This window comes from Bombus flavifrons, chromosome 12 (assembly GCF_040668555.2).
Source record: "Bombus flavifrons isolate JBK064 chromosome 12, iyBomFlav1_principal, whole genome shotgun sequence".
Lineage (NCBI taxonomy): Eukaryota > Metazoa > Arthropoda > Insecta > Hymenoptera > Apidae > Bombus > Bombus flavifrons.
The window spans coordinates 788,521-807,547 of NC_138453.1; the positions used below are offsets into that span (position 1 = coordinate 788,521).

The window sequence follows — 19,027 nt, forward strand, 5'->3', positions numbered from 1 at the left end:
ATTTGACTGTTAGTTAGATTGGCGTTGTTGTAGATCTTTAGGTCGCAGTTCTGTTCGAGTATGTTTTGGAATTTTTTCCAATCGGTCTTTTTGTAATTGTACCTGGGTGCCTCGGTCTGTGTTTCGAGTGTTCGGAGGTCCGATGTATTCTTTTTTATGTGAAATACTAGGGCGCTATGGTCACTGTCATAGGCTAAGGTTTTTAGGGTGTTGTTTGGGCGTAGGTTTTGAAATTTTAGTCGCGCATCTGCTAAGCATATGTCCAGGTATGAGCCTCCTTTTGGGTAAGAGGGTAGTTCGGAGCTGTATAAGATTGTTTTGAAGTGAATGCTTTTATTGTCTAGCCAGTTTCTAATGAAGTTGCCTCTCGTGTTGTTTATTTCGTTTTTCCAGCTGGTGTGTTTTGCGTTAAGGTCGCCTGCTATTATATAGTAGTTTTCCGGTTTGTTGAGCTGTAGGAGTTCGAAGAGTTTATTGAATTCTTCGCTAAATTCCTTCCGGTTTCCATAGGTTGCGTAGGCTGCAGTGACAAATAGGTTTTCCTTATCGCTTATTTTTATTTTTATGATCGTTGTTTCTAGGATTTTGAAACTTGTTATTTTGTCATTTAGAATTGTTTTGTGTTTTATAGGGTTTCTTATGAGGATTGCTGTTCCTCCTCCTTGGCTGGCGTTCGGTCTGTCTTGTCTTATCATGGAGTAGTTTTTGAAGTGTACTTTGTGTCTTTTATTTAGTTTTGTTTCTGAGATGAGTACGATGTCGGGGGTTTCTTTATTTATTAGGGTTAGCATACTCTATCTTTTTTGATTTGAAATTAGGGAGTTGGCATTTATTGCAATTATTTTCAGATCTTTTAAGTTTAATTTATTTGTTTTTTGCTGTACTTGTTGGTTTTGAGGTTTTTGGTTATTTGTCATATATGCTATTGAAAGTGTTGAAGATGGCGTCGAACCTTTCTTCATGCGTTGATAGTGTTGTTTTTATGTCGTTTAATTGCATTTGGTGTTCTTTTAGCGCTTGGAGTATGCTTTTTTTGAAATCTTCAATGATGTTTGTTATGTTTAGTTGGGGGGTGTTGTCGGTTGTAGGTGGGTTTTGGCCTGGGCGCGGATGATCTAAGTTTGTTTTTGGTTGTGTTTTCGGTTGTTTTATTTTTTATTATTTGCCGTTTCACTATGTCCGAGAACTTTAGTTCTGGGACGTATTTACGGCTGATTTGGGCAATTCGTTCTGCTTTTGTTTCTTTGTCTATTTTTATTTTTTTGCTGTTTTTGCGTAGTTCTACGAGTTTGGGACACCCCTTGTATGACGCTGGGTGTCCGTAATTTTTGCAGATTACGCAGAATATTTTGTCCTTAGTGACTGCGTCTTCTTTCTTTATTTTGCAGTCGCCTGGGCCATGGGGCTCTGTGCATTTTACACAGCGATAGTTTAGGTTGCAGTTTTGTGCAGTGTGCCCTAGTCGCTGGCATTTATGACATTGAATTATGTCATCCTTTCTTTTTATTATTTTTTCCCATTTTATCTTAAAATAGTTAAAATGGTTTATTTTTAATAGGTTGCTTATATTGCTGTGAGGGGATAGTTGAATTATATAAATTGGGAGCAGTATGTTGTTCTCCCTTGATCTTTTTGTCGTGAACCGTGAGACTTTCGTAAATTGTACGTCGTCTATTTGTAGTGATTGTAGGTCTGCGAGTATTTCTGTTTCGGTGTAGCTGTTGTCTAGTCCTTTTAGTAAGTATGTATGGTGTTTTTCTGTTTTGGGTGTGTAGGTGTAGTATGTTGTGTTTGCTGCTCTGAGTGTTTCTTTGGCTTTGTGGAAGTCGGGTATGTTTCGTAGATATAGCGCATGTTTACCTGTGTGTATCCTTTTGATGTGGAAATTTTTAATGTTTGTTACTTTTTCCATGAGGGCTATTGTGTCTTTTGGGTCTTGGGTTGTGATAACGATGGGTGGAGGTTTGATTTCCCTTGTAGCGGTAGGGGCGTTCGTACGTTCATCTGCGGTGTGTCTGCTGGGGTGTCCGATCGGTGTCCGGCCCCCCTTTGGCGATGATGTTGGCGCTGGGCCTCCCGGGTTGTTCGCTGAGGCCTGTCGCCTCTCCGGTGATGGAAGTCTTGACGATGTGGTGGGTCTGTGTTTACCCATTTTGCCTCTTAATGAGTCGTTTTTTTTTTATTTGCTCTAAGGTTGAGCACGGCGTTGGGTAATTTGTTGCATCCTGTTGGGGATGAGATTCTGGTTCGGTTTGCAATAGTTCGAATCTATTGCTGGTTGTAATTGCTGGGGGTGGGGTTGCTCTTATGGGCCTCATGGTTGCGAATTCTGCAGCTTTTTCTTCCTGTGTGCGGAGAATTTCCTCGTTTGTGTTTACGCGACCTTTTGTCCTGGCAATCAGGTTTGGTTGTGGATTGAGTTTCCGCGTCTTTTGCGCGGAAAGTCCAACGCTGTTGCTGATTTCTATAACTGCTTTCTGAGCGTTTATTTTTCTTTTTAGCGTTTGTTTTTTAGTTAGATCTAGGGCGGATTCCGTTTTCTTGCTTTTTGCTTCATTCTCGGTGGCTCCTATTTTTTTATATACCTTAATTTTGTTGTTTTTTTTTTTCTTTTTTTTTCTATTATTGTTTTATGGCTATGATGTCACTGCAATGATTTTCACTGTTTGATACTTTTTCACTTGTTAACACTATTTCCCTTTACCTATTTGTGAGTGTTTTTTTTTTTTTTTTTTTTGCTTTGACGCGCGCACTGTTAGGACCTAAGCCTGGTGTCCCTTTCTGGGCTGTGAGGTCCGTCCTGTTCGGAGGTTTACGGTCAACTGTATCCACTGCGCTGCTCTCACATCGGAGACACAAGAAATCACGAAACCGATAGATCTCCAGCGATCTCCTCGCGTCGCAATTCGAACGTTTTACGAATAAGGTGAAGAAATTGAATTTCGTACAAGATGATGGAATTTTTATTATATAAATCCAATAGAGCGACGGTTCAAAGTGTTACAACAGAATAAGGTTTTGAGCGCTAATTTAGGAGGGTTTTCATATTGAGGTTTTAGTCACTTTGAAGGGGTTATCATCAGAGGCGGCCATTCGGTTACTGTTTTGTTATTATTTCTATAGCTGTGGCATGCAGGATGTTTCGTCTACTTGATTACTGTTTCTGAGCCGGTGGCTTTCTTGAGCGTGTGACACTGCCGTTGTCCGATGCTAGTTAGTGTCGAGTGGTGGTATTTGCTGTCGACTGCCGCCACAGATGGTAAACGGCTGTCCTGTGTGAGATTTTGTTAATAAAACTTCAAATTATAAATAGATATTATTATGCGATTTATGATTATTTGCACAGATTTGAACAATTTCACGATACTTATTGCAAATGTGCCATCAAAGAACAATTGCTTACCTTTGAATAAGAACCTTTTAATAAAATATCAGTTGGCAGTATTATTGCACTTTCTCCTATTTTTCACTTTAAATAACGTATTTTTATACTTTCTAGAGGCTGATAAGTTTGTAACTGCTTGTACAAAACACCTAAACACGCAGAACAAAATTACACTCTATAAGACCATAATAAAACCTGTATGGACCTACGGAACCCAACTATGGGGAACAGCAAGTAATTCCAACATTGAAATACTTGAACGCTTCCAATCGAAAACTCTAAGATCCCTAATAGATGCACCCTGGTATTTTACCAACGAAACAATACATCACGATTAATGCAGCCGCGGCGGGGTAGTGTCGAACTTTACCGACTAAAACCCCATGGTGGTCCGTCTGACGCTTAACAGGGATGCGCCGGGTTTCAGGTTTCCTTTACATTTATTGTTTGCTACGGGCTGACACGAGAAAGTTAGTTTTCCCTCACGTTTGGTATCTTCAGTTAGCAACTATCTCTCGAGGGCGGCTAAAACCCTTCCTGGTCCACCAACTTTCTTATTATCCAATCGAAAGCGGTGTCTACTGCCCTTACTTTCCTAACCAAAATTGTCATCAACAAATCCCGTGTCTTTAGACACGCCCACCCCTAGCTTTCCTCAGACACTGTATCGTCAATAAAACTTCACTTATTCTGTATCCTTAGAATAGACAACAAGTTTAATAAAAAACAAAGTTAATAGTTGAGTTACGGCTCAGCTATCTTGTTTTCATCATATAACCCTCAAGTTTACGTGACACACTCTTGCGTCTTCTCCCATTCTGGGGGAGTCGTTCCTGGTTAGTTCGGGCATTGGTTAGGGACCACCCCTTTCAACGCTATGCCCTGGGCCATAGTGCAAAAAAAGCCAACACCACACAGATTTCGCAAGCGGCACCGTGTACTTATAATACTTATAATTATAGTACTTAAAGTACTGTCCGTGCCTAGCGCTACTTAACACTAAATCTACCGAGCTTGGCTTTCAGCTATACCGGCATTGTTACCATCATTAATGCAGCCTGAAGAAAGCTTATTATTCAACCGATTCATTGCCTTACACTTTGCTCGTGATTATAAGCGATGGATATTACATTTCTTCTTCTTCTTTTACTTTATTTGTTCTTCAGTTTCCATCAACCGGCTATCCTGCACATTGCGTTCTTTCATTATTGAAATGCTTTGAATATCACAATTTTCATCGGTCATATCTATATCTTCGCGGAGAAACATTTTAGATATGGCACTTTTTCGTTATACATCCGACACTATAGAAACTACTTTTTAAAAAATGCCAACTACATCTGTATCTTTTTGATAGTTCTGTGGTATTCGTTGTGCATCTATCACTATCAATTACAGGTAAACGATGAAAACTGGTGGTATCCATTGAATTACGGTTTGTTAAACCGCAATTTGGATACAGGCACTTTTTATAACGATTATTACTCGGAAATTTCCGACATCCTATTTTACATGCAAAACTACTACTTACTAGCAAAACTATATAGAATTTTGCGTTACACATTTGGACAACACGATTACAAAACTACATATGCGCAACGTAAACATTTAATATACGGAAATGGCAAGCAATAACTGACAAATTAATTTTAACCGATACCTAATTATCTTCGATGTCTATCGCGTAGTGAAGCATCGTGTCGTAATTCCCGCGAAAACTGACAATTTCCTCTTACTCGCTATTCTCATAGTCCGAATGGTTTATATAGAATATAGTTGGATCCCGATTATGAATATATCGATCACTGACTTAATTATAATTCCTACCGTTCCAATAACGCTGATATCTTATTCTATACTGAACCGATAGTGTCGTAAGTGATACTAAGATAGTACGAGGGACTACATAATGCACGGGCATTACATTAAGCATTACATGCATGCTCTATCCAATTTTTAGTCAATGGTAAAACATTTCTGACGGATAGCGGACTAACGTTCTTTCCTGTTTAAGAATGTTTTACCTTCGGAGCAGACTCGGCGAAGTAATCGGTAACGCAGTTTTAATCCTCATAATGTAGAATTTTGTAATAATGAACAAACTTACCGTTATATATATATCGGAGATGAAAGGACATCGGAGCCTTCCCTTTCGAACTTCGGGAAAATCCCTTAACACCGTAATCCAGATTCTATTATAGGCGTAATTAAACAATTGTCGTCATTCGATCCGATTGTATTTGTTCGAGATTTGTGATAATGAGCTTGGGCTCGAGGCGACAATCAGTCGCCGAACATAGCCGCGGTCACGGGATGGACGCTTTGTCTAACAAAGGTATGGAGTAATTCTATAGCTCTCCTTAAAAGAAATATTTGTGACGGCACGCGACAGTAAACATTCAAACGGTTTCTGTCCCGTGGCTCGCCACACGCAGACCCTATTCTTCGAGTAAGATGATTGCCAGATGTCGATGCGTCTTCGCAGTACATGTTCGGCTAGCCTGAGGGCCTGTTATAAATCTTAAGATTTAGTTGGCTAAAGTCCTTCAGACAGACAAACAATCTTTGTCCCAGCTACGGGAAGATAGGGGAGACCTATTTTTCAACGAACGGCGTCTCCCACTAGCAACTTTCCCTCGAGGGCGGCTAGCATCTTTTTCTAACCACCGATATGAAGATTGACCAATTAGCAGCAACGCCAATTTCCCTCACCTTCTGAACGAAGGCTATCCTCGACGAATCCGATGATCTCATGTTCCTAGACACACCCCATCATAGTTTTCCTCTGTGGCATCATCCGGACGGAAAGTCATTCTCTCGTGAGGTCGTATTAGCGAGTTACTTAGCGTCTGTACGCTCAGTGGATATTCCCCGTTTTAACAAAGAGTCCTACTTAGATTTTGTGAGCACGTTCATCCATCATCCCGTCGACCGCGGATTCGTTATTGAACCTAGGATCATTGTCATTAGTTTCTCGAGTATCTAATTAACACGGTTACTTGTCCGATCCTATAATAATCGTATTTGCACTAGTCAATGTCTTCTCTATTGCATAACTGTAATCCAAACGAAGATTCGTTTCACACCCCTAACTCTAAATTCCAACCTTCTCCGACATATATATAAGATATACATTTTGTGATGAAAACTGAATATTTACCGAACAGTTCCTACACAATGTTGAATTAATATTTTATATTATTCCACGAATATAGTTACAGTGTTTGCTCCAAATTAAATAATAAATGCGAGAGTTATGCTTCTTTTTTATGTTATTTTTTCTTTCCATGCTGAAAATACGTTATGGTTATAACAACTGAAGACAATAAGGCTTGAAGAATTGAGATATTTCCGAAACCCATCTTATAAACAGAAAGTCCACTTTCCCAATGACCATCACTAATAAATCCCTAGCTATGTAAAGTTTGAAGATTGTGCAAAATAGGTTTGCGCTTATTTTTAAACATATTTGATGCACAGCCTGTTCGCCTTCTCAGTACCATACCCTTGTATCGTAAATTTTTTTTCGGAATAAACCATTACTAAGTTTTAGTCATTTTGAAGCAAGAGGGTAGAACAATTTTTAAAGAACAGAATCATTCCGAAGAACCTTCAAAGATCTGAAAATATCAAGTTAGGGTGTTACTTGGGTGCATTGTGTGTGCAGTGTGCGTAGTGCGTATATTGTACGCGTAGTGAGTGTTGTGTGCAGTGTAGTTGTATTTATAGCGACATTTCTAGCCATATTTATTACAATATGTATACATTTAGAGAACTTTCGGACATACAGTTTTGTTACGGTGCGGCGGACAGTAATAGCATAAAAGCGCAAAGTTTATACGCCGAAAAAATATCTCAATAGGACTATACCCAGCGCAAAGATATTTCAAAGATAAGACGAATTCAGCACGACGATCCGAATCTGGGAGATAGAACACTGCATCGTATTCGAGAAAATTCAAGAAGAAATAATCTTTGCAAATGACGACAAATCGGAAAATTTAACGCAATTCCAGTTTCCCCGTGAGGATATTATTTACTGATGAGACAACATTTAATAAATGTGGAACAACAAATATACGTAACGAACATTTCTGGGCACGTGAAACTCTACACGCAATAAGAGATGGTTCGTGTAGAATGGTGTACCATCACATTCTACCAACGCAGTGCAAGAGCACTTGACCAGCTGTTTTGGAAATAGGTGGAATTACTAGAATTAATGAAGATCTAATGAAAATTTTTCATATGAAATAAGAGAATTACGATAAAATGTATGCGGCTTTTCTCTTTTCTTTCCTATTTCTCTCTTTTTTTTTTTTTTTTTTTTACTTTAACCTTCATTCCCACTTACTTAAAACTGGTCTTTAATTTTACCTATCTTGGAGATGTGACAAATTGAAAAGTAAATTGCATAAGTGAAATAAACACACGGAAATCATATCTCCTTTTTTCACATTTGATGTTATGTATACGCAACATTGTGTTTTAGTAAAATATCAATTAACAATTAAAGTAAGTTATCGACGATAAATGTATTCATCTTCAGTAAATTTTAGTGGATTATAGTCTTCTCTACAATACTATGCGACAAATTCCGTTTCTATAATTAATAATTTATAAAAGGTAATTTTTATTATTACATCCTAATATATATTACAGGCTAAAAAATTATTTAGTTCTGGAAAGGTTAGTATGTAACATTCGATTAGGAAAGGCAATGGAGTTAAAAGGTAGCGCAAAAAGCAACCGTATACGGAATTCGTTAAAATCGAAAAAATTGATTGCACCAAAAGTGGAAGTGATTACGGAAAATGTTTTTGTACCGATAACAAGAACCGTATTTACGAAGAAACGTGGTGATGCTTTACAGTGCAATTTTTCCGTACCAAAAGTGGACTTCGTTAAGTTATACCAATGTAACAACGGCGCAACGATGCCATTATTAAAAAAACCATGTAGCCTTCTAGTAAAAAGCTGTACAGATCCAATACCCTACCCGAAACAGGTTATTCATCTAAGCTGAGTTATTGTTTTTCTCGTCTTTCCATTTTTGATTTCTCCTACGCGCGCATAAATACAAGATTTCTAAAATTAAAGAGAACATTTTTTAAAGCAAACCTCTATCATCAAAGAAAATTATATTTACGCTATCATAAGTGAAATTTCACTGCAAATTGTTTTACTATTATCCAATATTAAATAAAAGGTAAAATAGTTATTGTTTGTAATGGTTGCAAGAACTCCATTCTCGATATTACTATTCCAGACGATAATATTAAAACAAAGTTCGCGTAGGGTGAAATTTCATAGCCTAATATGCAACGTTAATGTGTTTTCAGACTAATGTAGTAAGTAAACACAAAGAAGTAGAAACCTTAGGAAAACGGTTACGTTCGATTAATAGAAGTTACAGTTTTGTAAACGTTAAGAAAGTAAATTTCTCTCAGCAACCAGAAATTAAAAAGCAACAAATATTGATATTTCCTTCGTCGATTTCTGATCTGCCTTTGACTTCGTTCAAACGTTACTCTCCTGCAATGGATGAAAACGAAATTAAAACAAGTAAACGGAAGAAAATGGATAAAATTATTGAGAAAACAAGAATTGGCGGTATTAATCGCATCTCATCGAATCTTCCAAAAACAAACGGTAATGATAAAAAATTGAAATTACACAAATCAGAAAATGTTATTCGTCGATCGCAGAATGATACTACTCGGACTAAATGTTTGTCATCAAGTTCTAAGGAAAGGATACATCTGATGGAAAACAATATCAATAATTCAATTATGCCAAGGAATACCTCGAATGTTTCAATTACATTAAGTTCAGCAATTCCAACAGCGACCACGAAGAGAGAAGACGTTGAAAAACAATGTATTTTTGATCCTTATTGCGAATCTGTCTTAGAAAATATCGACGTAGCCATAAGAGGAACAATTTCTAATAATATCATTGATTGTGGGAAAGAATTAAAGTATCCAATTACACATATCGAATCGGAAGCCTTTAATCAACTTCAGTGTACCATGTTTGATGTTTCGACATCAGACAATTTTTTAAAAACGGATGGACCCGATACGATAGAGACTATGCATAGTAAAATGTTGGCTACGCGTAATTTTCGGCATCATTCTCCAGAGAACATTGGCCATTCGATTCTATCGTTTCTTACGAACAATCGATCTCAATATCAGGATAGTACAAACTCGCACAATGGCCGTATGTGCAAGATAAAATATTCTTGGCAGGTCATTGGTACAAGTTCACAAACATCACAGACACTTTTAGACAATTTAGTTAAGGAAAGCAATCTTCTCGATGACGAATCAGTCTGCAAATGTAGCGTTAAATATTCTTGGCAAATTATTGGAATCGCTACACAAACTTCTCAAAAAGATTTCACCGTTTCAGAATGTCGATCGGCTATTTCATTTTTATCTGCAAGAACAAATACGATTTGTCATCCTATTAAAGAAATGATATGTAACTCACCACCAACTGCTACAGTTTGGCGAAAGGGTAAAAGATTTATTATATTAAATAACCAATACACACAAACGTTTACTCATAAAGAATGTCAGACGGTTTTTACAGAACTTTACAAAAAATATCAGAATTAAAAGTTATCGTTCACTTCATATTAAAAGTATTAAAATCAGTGGTAAAAATTATATTATACGAAAAACCTATATATTATTGACATGATACATATCTTGCATTAGCTTCTAGTTTAGTTTTACTTTTTCAAATCGAACAAAGATTTATTTATTTTATTAGAAAATAATTAAAAAATTTTCAATCTTTATACATACGTAGATTATCTTATGTTAACTTTTAATTGGAATTGTTGGAACACAAGTAATCAATTTAAATTAGATTTTTGGTACTTTACGATACAATACCATTAGCAAGAACATAAACACATCTTTATTATCATCGCTACATGTTATTCAGAATGTGCTTTATATTTGAAGTTATATTATTTAATTCTAAAAGATAAATAAAGTGTACATATTAAGTTTACAAATGAATAGTAATTTACAGAATACAAATTAAATTGAATTACCCAAAAATTCAAAGTTTGACTTCATTTCATTCATGCGAATTACTTATGATCTAATAATACCAACCAAAGTTTATTTTCTATTTCACTTCAGATGAAAAGTTTTTAATTCGTCCATACGTTTCAATTATTTATATGATAAATTCAAATGTAAGAAGTCTGAAATTACATAAAAACAACAATGTTGTTTTAGACTATTTAAAAATATTTGGAATTAGTCAGTAGAGATGGAGAATTGTACAATTAGAGAGAATTATAAGGTATAATAAAGGTACATACGCTTTTAATTTATAACTTGATACTTTCATAGGTCATCGATATTATGCAATACAGTTTTTAGTAATATACAATGCAATATCATTAACAGAAACATAAATACGTATCTTGTAGTCATTGCTAAATGTTATCCAGAACATCCTCTGCATCCACAGTGAATGCATTCCACTATTCTGCCTTCTTCGAGTTTGCCTTTAGGTACTCTACAAATACAATTTGTACCAAAGTTAGTATCCCTGTGTTGTATACAACGTAGACAGCACAAGTTTTCGTATCCCACTTTCTTCCACTTGGCTATCAAATTTCTATCTGCTATATTTTCGTTCAGGCAATAATCATACAATTCTGAAAACATAGAACATATAAAAGAGTAAATAACAATGAGAAAAGTAAGGAAATGAAATAATCAATGATACTTTACCGCGACTTATCGCTTTCCGTCTATAATATAAGTCATATATGTATCGTGATTTCTGATGGTGAATTTTAAATATGGGCCATAAAGATTCTTGTTTTCGCTTGCCCTCGTGAGGTTCCGTTTCAGCTATGATTTAAACATCAATAGATTAGAATTATTTCAAAGAAAACATTGCTCTGAATAATTTTAAACTCAAACACATTTAGATTCCCCATTATCTCTTCGATATTTCCAAGAAACCATCGATCATGGCTGGATGTGTTAAATGGAATTGTTATTGTAAAGGGTAAATTGAACGTTATAGGATATCAGGAGATGCTGCATGGCAAATTATTGTCTTTTATAAACAGAATAGGAGACAAAAAGACAATTTTTTCAACAAGACGATGCTCCTATTTATAGAATCAGTGTTACAAAAAGTGGCTTCAAGATTTCAGAATAGAATTATTGCGATGGCGATCGTCGAGTCCTGATGACGCACTAAACATTAAATGAAAACTTAACAAAATTAGCATTTTATGTTTATAAGTTTATATTTTTTGAAGACTTCGAAAGAAAAAAATATTATTTGTTTTATATCTTCAGTTTTGTTTTATACTACAATATGAAATTATATAAACGATTTTGTCAATTTTTATTTTAATATTATCAAAAATCTAGAAATAGGGTTGAGTTTATAATTATTCGCGACATTATATTTCGTATAGCAAATAGAAACATTTCGTTATCAACATAACCTTCTAGTCATAACCTGCATTTTCTTTTTCTTCTTACCTTCTCGCATTTTCTGTTCTAATTCTTCTAGCGTCGGTTCAATTAATTCCCAACCATCTGGCGGAGGTTTCTTACTTCTACGTACTTTGGGCATTTTTAATTCGCATCAGCGTTACCAGGAAAAGTATACAATATACAGTTTACAGTAATGTCAAGTCGTAGTGTTATAATGCCGTTACTTGTGCACTTGTGCACCTGTGTTGATTATGCATAGCTATAGATACGTTACTGCCGTGACGAATCAAAGCAAACGAATAATGGCGGCATGGCGGCAAACCACAAATGAAACACCGTTCTCATATTTTTTTTAAACAGTTTCTTCTTCAGAAATATCAAGATAATTCAATATTGTACAGAATAAATTCGTGCTACATAATGCACTTTTTGTAAAATAGAAAAATTCATGCACGGATACTATGCGTATCGACATTTGTTTAAAATATTGATTTGATGAAAATTTACAACCATTCAGAATTACAAAATATAGTTATCGTTATATTATATTTACTATAATTATATTAAGACTATACATATGTATACGTAAAATTAGTAGAAGAAGAGCGGAAGGAGAATTAAACAATAAGAATGGATGAAATTCTAAAGCATCATTTAAAAGATATTTGGATATATTAAACAATTATTTCTATAATCAATGCTCTGCTACACGAGCATTCTCAACCTGTAGAACATATTATCTTTGATTCTTATAAGGAACAATACATATATTATGCACCAATGAGTAGATTAATCTCCTATAAACCATATGTCTAATGATATTGTACACTCACCTACAGAACAAGTGAAAAAAGGAAACCATAATTATCATTTCATTAAAACTTCGTTGCAAGATGGGAAATGCTAAATTATGTAATAAAATTCATTTATTTTATATATATTATATTAAATTATCATTTAAAAATCACAACATCACACAAAAATCATTTTGTAGAAAAAAATACTGTTTACCATTTTTCCCAATTTTGGGTAGTTTGAAGGCAAATTCGATTGGTCTAGAAGGTTTAGTGAACGGGATTGGATTTAGTCTATAGTCAACACTAATTTTTCGAAAGCTCACCATTTTATTCCAAAGATGTATGGTACGAAAATATAAAGAACAAAATGTCGGGCGTAAAGTGTTGCTTGATACGAAGTGTGTAGTTTATAAAACAATAGGAAGACTCGAAGAGGATTTTACTAGACGCAAAAAATCGCAATCGATCGCAAACGCCATCGTGTTTGAAGAAGAAGAAAGCACGTGCGCTTGATAGTTTATTATCGACACTTAGAGAGACATTCACAAAAAATGCCACAAAAAATTCTATGTTAGCAACTTTTTTTTCGACCATTGAGCTTTTTTTGCTATTTGGGAGAATGGAGGAGCCGAAGAAGAAAAAGTCAATAGATGATGTGGAAATCGCTGTGTTACGTTCTCACGAAACGTTTTAGACTGACTGTTGGTTAAGAAGAACATCGACGACCTGAGGGCTTGTTTGATTCCTAGTAGCGCGACCAGTAAGAAATCGATCGATATATACTGCTCGTCCCATGGTTGATGTTTGGTGAAAAAAAGAAAAAGTTTCCTTTCCTTTCGGACACGGTTCATCCGACCTCTAGTTTTCTGTATTATCGGTCGATGCCGTTAACCTCGTTCCCAGAGACTTGCTGATGGTTTTTCAGGTTTATACGTGTATTTTATTTTTTGTTACTTATAAAGACACGTACAAACTCCGGTCACTACAATCACTACAATCAAATTTAACATTTTCAGTATTTTTAATTTTTTTATTAAAATCAAGCGACGTGGAACAAGGAGATAATAAATTAAATAGTTGCTATATGTATATATGTACATAATCGTCAATAAACAGTTTAAACAACCAATGATAATTTGTCCTTTATCCGACATAATATACATACGAATATGCGTCTCGGACACATTACAAGTAGAAAAATGAAATTTCTGCGTGTGGTTGAATTAATTCGGCGACCAGGGACTGAATATATTTTTTTAATAGTAGTCGTGATTTCGTTCACTCTTTTTACTAATGCTCAAATAACAGTGTATAAAGTAACGTGTAAAATACATTACTATTATACACAATTGTAATAAATTCTGTTAATGTTTCAACCGCTGGATTATAGAATAACGTACGTGGATTATAGCTTACGTTGGAAAGTCTTGTACAGATATTTATAAAGCTGTATATAGTGCAGTAGCCTCAAGGAGCGTTCGAGCTTGATCTCTAAGATTTACATGAAATAGACTATGATTTCATTTCATTTTACTCCACTCGATAGAATCCAAACTTGTAACATTTTTTTCTTTGTATCTCGAATCGCTTAAAATGTAAGAGTCGAACGACCTTGTTCTGTCCAAAACAAGACCTTTCTTGGTGTTAGTAGATATAAAAAGCGATGGAAGAGAAGGAGAAGCAGCAATAGAAGGTATACAGACAGAGAGCATATGGAATTACCCCGAAATCGCGGTAGCTCTGACATAACGAGGCTTCAATCTCCAGGACGAAAAACGAAGGAGAAGCATACAGGAAAAGAGAGCTGATTGTTCTTACACGACGTTGCGACGATTCGTCCTCTCCGAGCAGAGCCACGAAGAGGAGAGTGTCAGAGAGGATGGCGATCTAAGTTCAGAAACAAAAGGAACGAAACAAGACTTCAGTTTGACCGCTGAAAATTCCTTAAGAGGGTAGCTCGGCGAGGTCACGAAGAAGAAATTATGCTAAAGGAGGTGGAGATGGCGAGATTCCGCGAAATCCAACATTGTATAAAATTCGCATAAAGCCTGGGATAAAATTTCGAGCGAGCAAAACGAATCAAGGAAGACACGGGCGCCCGTGACTCGGAGATAAAAGCGAAAAGTTTTCGGTGGAAATTTCGTGAAATTAGTTAAAAATTGAAAACGGCAAACTGTGGACATTACATAAGTGCAACGAAAGAATCACAGAGAAAATTTGCGTGTATAAGGTACGCTAATTTTTTAACGAAATAATGTGTAATATACAGAGTCCTGTGTACTACTGGATGTTATATAGTTATAGCTTTCTTCATTACGATACGAGGTAAATTGGCGGACACATTATTGAACTTGAGCCTCGCTGTGGCTCTCGTGCATAGGATGCTCCATAGGTTCGTGTAGAGAAGTTTGCTGGGCCCGAGGAATATTTTTGTTAAGTTTTAATTTGATTTTTGATTTTAATAAAGAAAGGCTGAAAAATTGCACTATATCATTACTATTTACTATTATATATTACAGTTTGAAATTTTGCATAAATGTGATTAATTCTGTGTAAACGATGTAATATTTTGCAGTAAAACTTAATAATACTTATTGCGCTTAAAAAGACTCACAAATTTATATGTCCTGTAGATACAATTAGTGGTAAAGATTATTTATCTATCGCAAACGAACTTTTCGAATTCAAAAACATATTTGATAGAAAATGGAGGTTTTAGGCGATCGAAGAATGTTAAAGTTCCAGGTTTTTCTACAATTAAAGAGATGAAACTTTATTACACCTAGACTGTCGGAAATTAAATGCTATAAATTATATAAATAGGTAATTATATATAGTGATATAAGGTTATCAAGGTTCCTTTTGCAGAAGTGGACTCAAATTATACATAAATTACATAGAAAAAAGTAAATAATAATATAAATCAATGGATAACTTATCTTTTCGATAGTTATAAAAGTGCAAGAAAGCAATAATTACTTATAGATAAAGAAATAAATAAAGAAACAGCGGTTCAGTATATTGGCAATACGAAGTGTATCTGTAGCACTTGCTTGACAGTAGTTTGCATTTAAAAATATATTGCCACTCTCGAATATGTAGATGTTGATTTTTGTGAGATATAAAACACGGTTGACTTGGAAATATAAAACGGCTTTCCCGTACAACATTTAATAGCTAGTCTTTCAATAGATGACAGTTATAAATGGATGCATTGTAACTAAATAATAAATTAAAATTTTTTTGTAATAAATTTATATGGAAGACGGCAGAATATTTAGTATATTCAATTTCTCTTTTCAACAATACCTTTACTATATGATTCTGAATATGATTAGTCGCTTTATTCGTGACTCGCTGTAGTTTTTGAAATCGAATATTCTTTGAATATTTTTCACTTTAATAGCAGAAGACTAAAACTATGGTAGATTTTAGTAAATATATTTCGTTTGAGAAAATAAGTATAAATTGCAATGCTTAAAAGAATATCTTTCTTTATAAATCCGGTCAACTATTTATTTACAACGTTGCAACTGTTATCATTTAGTACTCGCACTTCAAATTATTACATTATAGTAAGGTATAGTAAGGTACAGTAAGGTACGGTAAAAAAGTTATTTGGATACTGAAAATTCGAATAAAAATGATAAATCAAATTTTATTCATCAATAATGGATAAATACACAATAGGATAAGAATGAATTCGAATAACATAATAAAAATTCGAAAGAATAAATAAAATACGAGATAATTATATTTTTCCTCGATATTTGAAAGACAGATTATCACGTTGTTTATTATCATTATTTTTTAATTCCTTGAATTTTATTGTAATTTGTAGTTTTCATCTATTTCCATGATATTTTTTTATCCTGACAAAATATTTTTTAGCCGTTAGCTGTACAGATTATATCATTTTTTCATATAAATTTAGTACGATAGTTCAGTAACGAGTCGTTCCTCCTTATAAATTTAAAGATACGTGTAAGATATTTGTTTTTTAATAATTTGGTAAAATACTGACCTTGGTCATTCTGTACAATGCATATTTAATTTCATGTTTCTCTTAGAAATTTGTCCAACATTTCATTTACAGGAAACACTATAAGCGAACTGAAAGTGTTCATATCAAAAGCAATATACATACTTAATATATAAATACAATGTTAATTCTGTTCAAAACGAGTAATTAATTCGTTATATATACATACATATGTATGATATATTCGCAAGAACGTCAATCTTGAGATCGTTTCCGAACAAAACCATTATCTTGGAAATTGTGTCACACAGTTGCAGCTCTTCCTTGACGAATTGTACAAGTTCTCACGCTACACGCAAGTACCTTTATATCCAAATGCAGCATCAGAAGTTTGGCTGCAAGATGGTTGGTTCGATCGACAAAAGCTGTTTTTCTTCTCTTTGGCTATTTGTTTAATAAATGTCTTTTGTTCCTCCGCCATAATCCTGCCTCTCTCTTCCTCGCCCGATGTATCTTTTTCCCCGATTTTCCCAACGTTGCTGTTGCTCAAATGCCGTTCCATTTGAATTCCTTCTGTCGTTTTCTCATTTTTTCCCAAAAGGTTGCACATACTAACGCGTTTTTCTCTCAACAAGAATTTGTCAAAAGTTACATTAGGTCTGGCCAACACATCCATTCTGTCAAAATGGTAAGCACTACCTATGCGATCTCTCTGCAGTGATCTGGCTAATACGTCCATTCTGTCGAATTGACAGATACTTCCACCGCGATTTCTCTGCAATGGCCTGGCGAGAACCTCCATCCTATCGAACTGGCAGATGCTCATTCCGCGATCTCGTTGCCATAATTTTGGCGAAGCATCGAATTGACAAACACTTATTCCTCTGTTTCGACAGAAAGATTTGGTTGTTCCGGTTTTGTCCAGCTGATAGACGCTTGTCTTTCGTTCGTCTAGCAATAATTTCGTGGAATCGCAGGCCGGCTTAAAATTCTTTAACGTATCTTGTTCACTGGAGGAGTCGAGCGTGTTATTTTCCGTAAACACGGAAAATTGAAGGTCGAACGCGCTTTTCGTGCGACGCGCTGTACCTCCGCCACCTGGGAGAAAGGACACGCTGGAACCAATGAACGCACTGTTTTGCCTCGGTCTCATTTGTCCCAAAGCGTAGTTCGAGTCGTGCCTTATTGGACACTCTTCGCAAAGAATATTGCATTTCGAGAATGTGCGTCGGTTCTGTGAACAAACAAACAGATGATTTGTAAATTAATTTTGATCGCCACTTGTAAACAGTTCAATTGATCTTTGTAATCTACATTCGTGTTTAGAAAATAAATTGTCCATTAATTTTTAATTTATTTAATGATAATTCAGATTTTTGCAACATCCTTCCATTGAAATGAATTGGATATGTAAAAGATTCAGTCTTTCAGTATGGAATATTTCTCAATATATTGAGAATATAAAAAATCCAGTTCCCTAACTGGATGAAAATTTCGATTGCTTCTCTTCTCTTAATTATTAATTATTTAATACGTAATTAATAAGAGTGTGTCGTATATAATATATTATTCATATTTTAAACATTAATGCATAACATTTCTCTTGTGTTTGTTATATCTACGTTATATGTTGTTGCGTTGCTCCTTTCCGTTATGAATTTATACATATGTACGTATGTATGCCGGACAGTGGATGTAAAAAACATTTACTCAATCCATGTTTTTCAATGAAACATTTTTCCCTAAATTTTACATTTCATCTCCGAGATGTTAAGTCTCTAGTTGCATAGAAAATTGTCTATGTAGTAGGAAATTTGAATCTAGTAAATGATAAAGTCGAAATGTCAAAATAAATACATAGTGGTTATTTGAAATCACGACGAAGAAATCAGAAATGAATCGGTGCACGGTAAAAGTAAAATAGCATTCCAGAAGTGCAAAGTTTGAAAACAATTCATATTGTTATCTGCGCGCGCGTGTTTGTGTGCGTCTAAGTCCGTGTCAAGTAATAAAAGTTGATAGAAATGCAGCGATTTATTGTGATACCGATAACAAAATATTTTTTGTTTTTTTCTGATAAGGAACTAGAAGTTTGGAAGCAACTAATTTTAGCAACAAATAATATGCGGTCCTGCAACACAATTTATAAATGTATAATATTTCGCATAGAATAATTACGGGAAGAATGCGGCACATTTTTTTAAGGATAAATGTTGTTAGTAGTGGATTATGTGTTGGGTATTAAGAAATTGTACGTTATTTTTATAGTCGCATTGTACAACCTCGATTTGGTGGAAAATGATGTAAGATAGCTGCGTTCGGGTCAAGCATCTCTGAAATAATAATAAATGATTTGAAAGATTGATAAAAA

The 19,027-nt window shown here is 34.9% G+C and overlaps 3 protein-coding genes across 3 annotated transcripts in view; 1 reads left to right on the forward strand and 2 right to left on the reverse strand.

Moving 5' to 3' along the window:
- Positions 1–8,105: 8,105 nt before the first annotated feature.
- LOC138185725 (uncharacterized) lies at positions 8,106–10,102 on the forward strand. The gene is made up of 2 exons (XM_069124887.1): positions 8,106–8,354; positions 8,728–10,102. Exons 1-2 carry the CDS (start codon positions 8,106–8,108, stop codon positions 10,009–10,011), a joined length of 1,533 nt encoding a protein of 510 aa, XP_068980988.1. The 3' UTR covers positions 10,012–10,102.
- Positions 10,103–10,735: 633 nt separating this feature from the next.
- On the reverse strand, positions 10,736–12,117 carry l(1)10Bb (BUD31-like protein). Its single transcript, XM_069124470.1, has 3 exons — positions 11,923–12,117; positions 11,152–11,274; positions 10,736–11,075 (listed from the first exon to the last, which is right to left on the reverse strand). Exons 1-3 carry the CDS (start codon positions 12,014–12,016, stop codon positions 10,858–10,860), a joined length of 435 nt encoding a protein of 144 aa, XP_068980571.1. The 5' UTR covers positions 12,017–12,117; the 3' UTR covers positions 10,736–10,857.
- A 3,605-nt stretch (positions 12,118–15,722) lies between these two features.
- Positions 15,723–19,027, reverse strand: part of LOC138185450 (uncharacterized) — a 28,769-nt gene continuing 25,464 nt past the window's right edge. Inside the window, exon 5 of the mRNA XM_069124431.1 lies at positions 15,723–17,890. Within this exon, the coding sequence (XP_068980532.1) occupies positions 17,006–17,890 (885 nt within the window). The 3' untranslated portion in view covers positions 15,723–17,005. The remainder of the gene's footprint in view (positions 17,891–19,027) is intronic.

What these genes read in the sequence shown, in the direction of transcription:
- LOC138185725 (XM_069124887.1), top strand. Translation starts at nt 8,106, where the DNA reads ATGGAGTTAAAAGGTAGCGCAAAAAGCAACCGTATACGGAATTCGTTA. An exon ending in AAAAACCATGTAGCCTTCTA is followed by an intron (nt 8,355 to 8,727) that starts GTAAAAAGCTGT and finishes ATGTGTTTTCAG; the next exon opens with ACTAATGTAGTAAGTAAACA.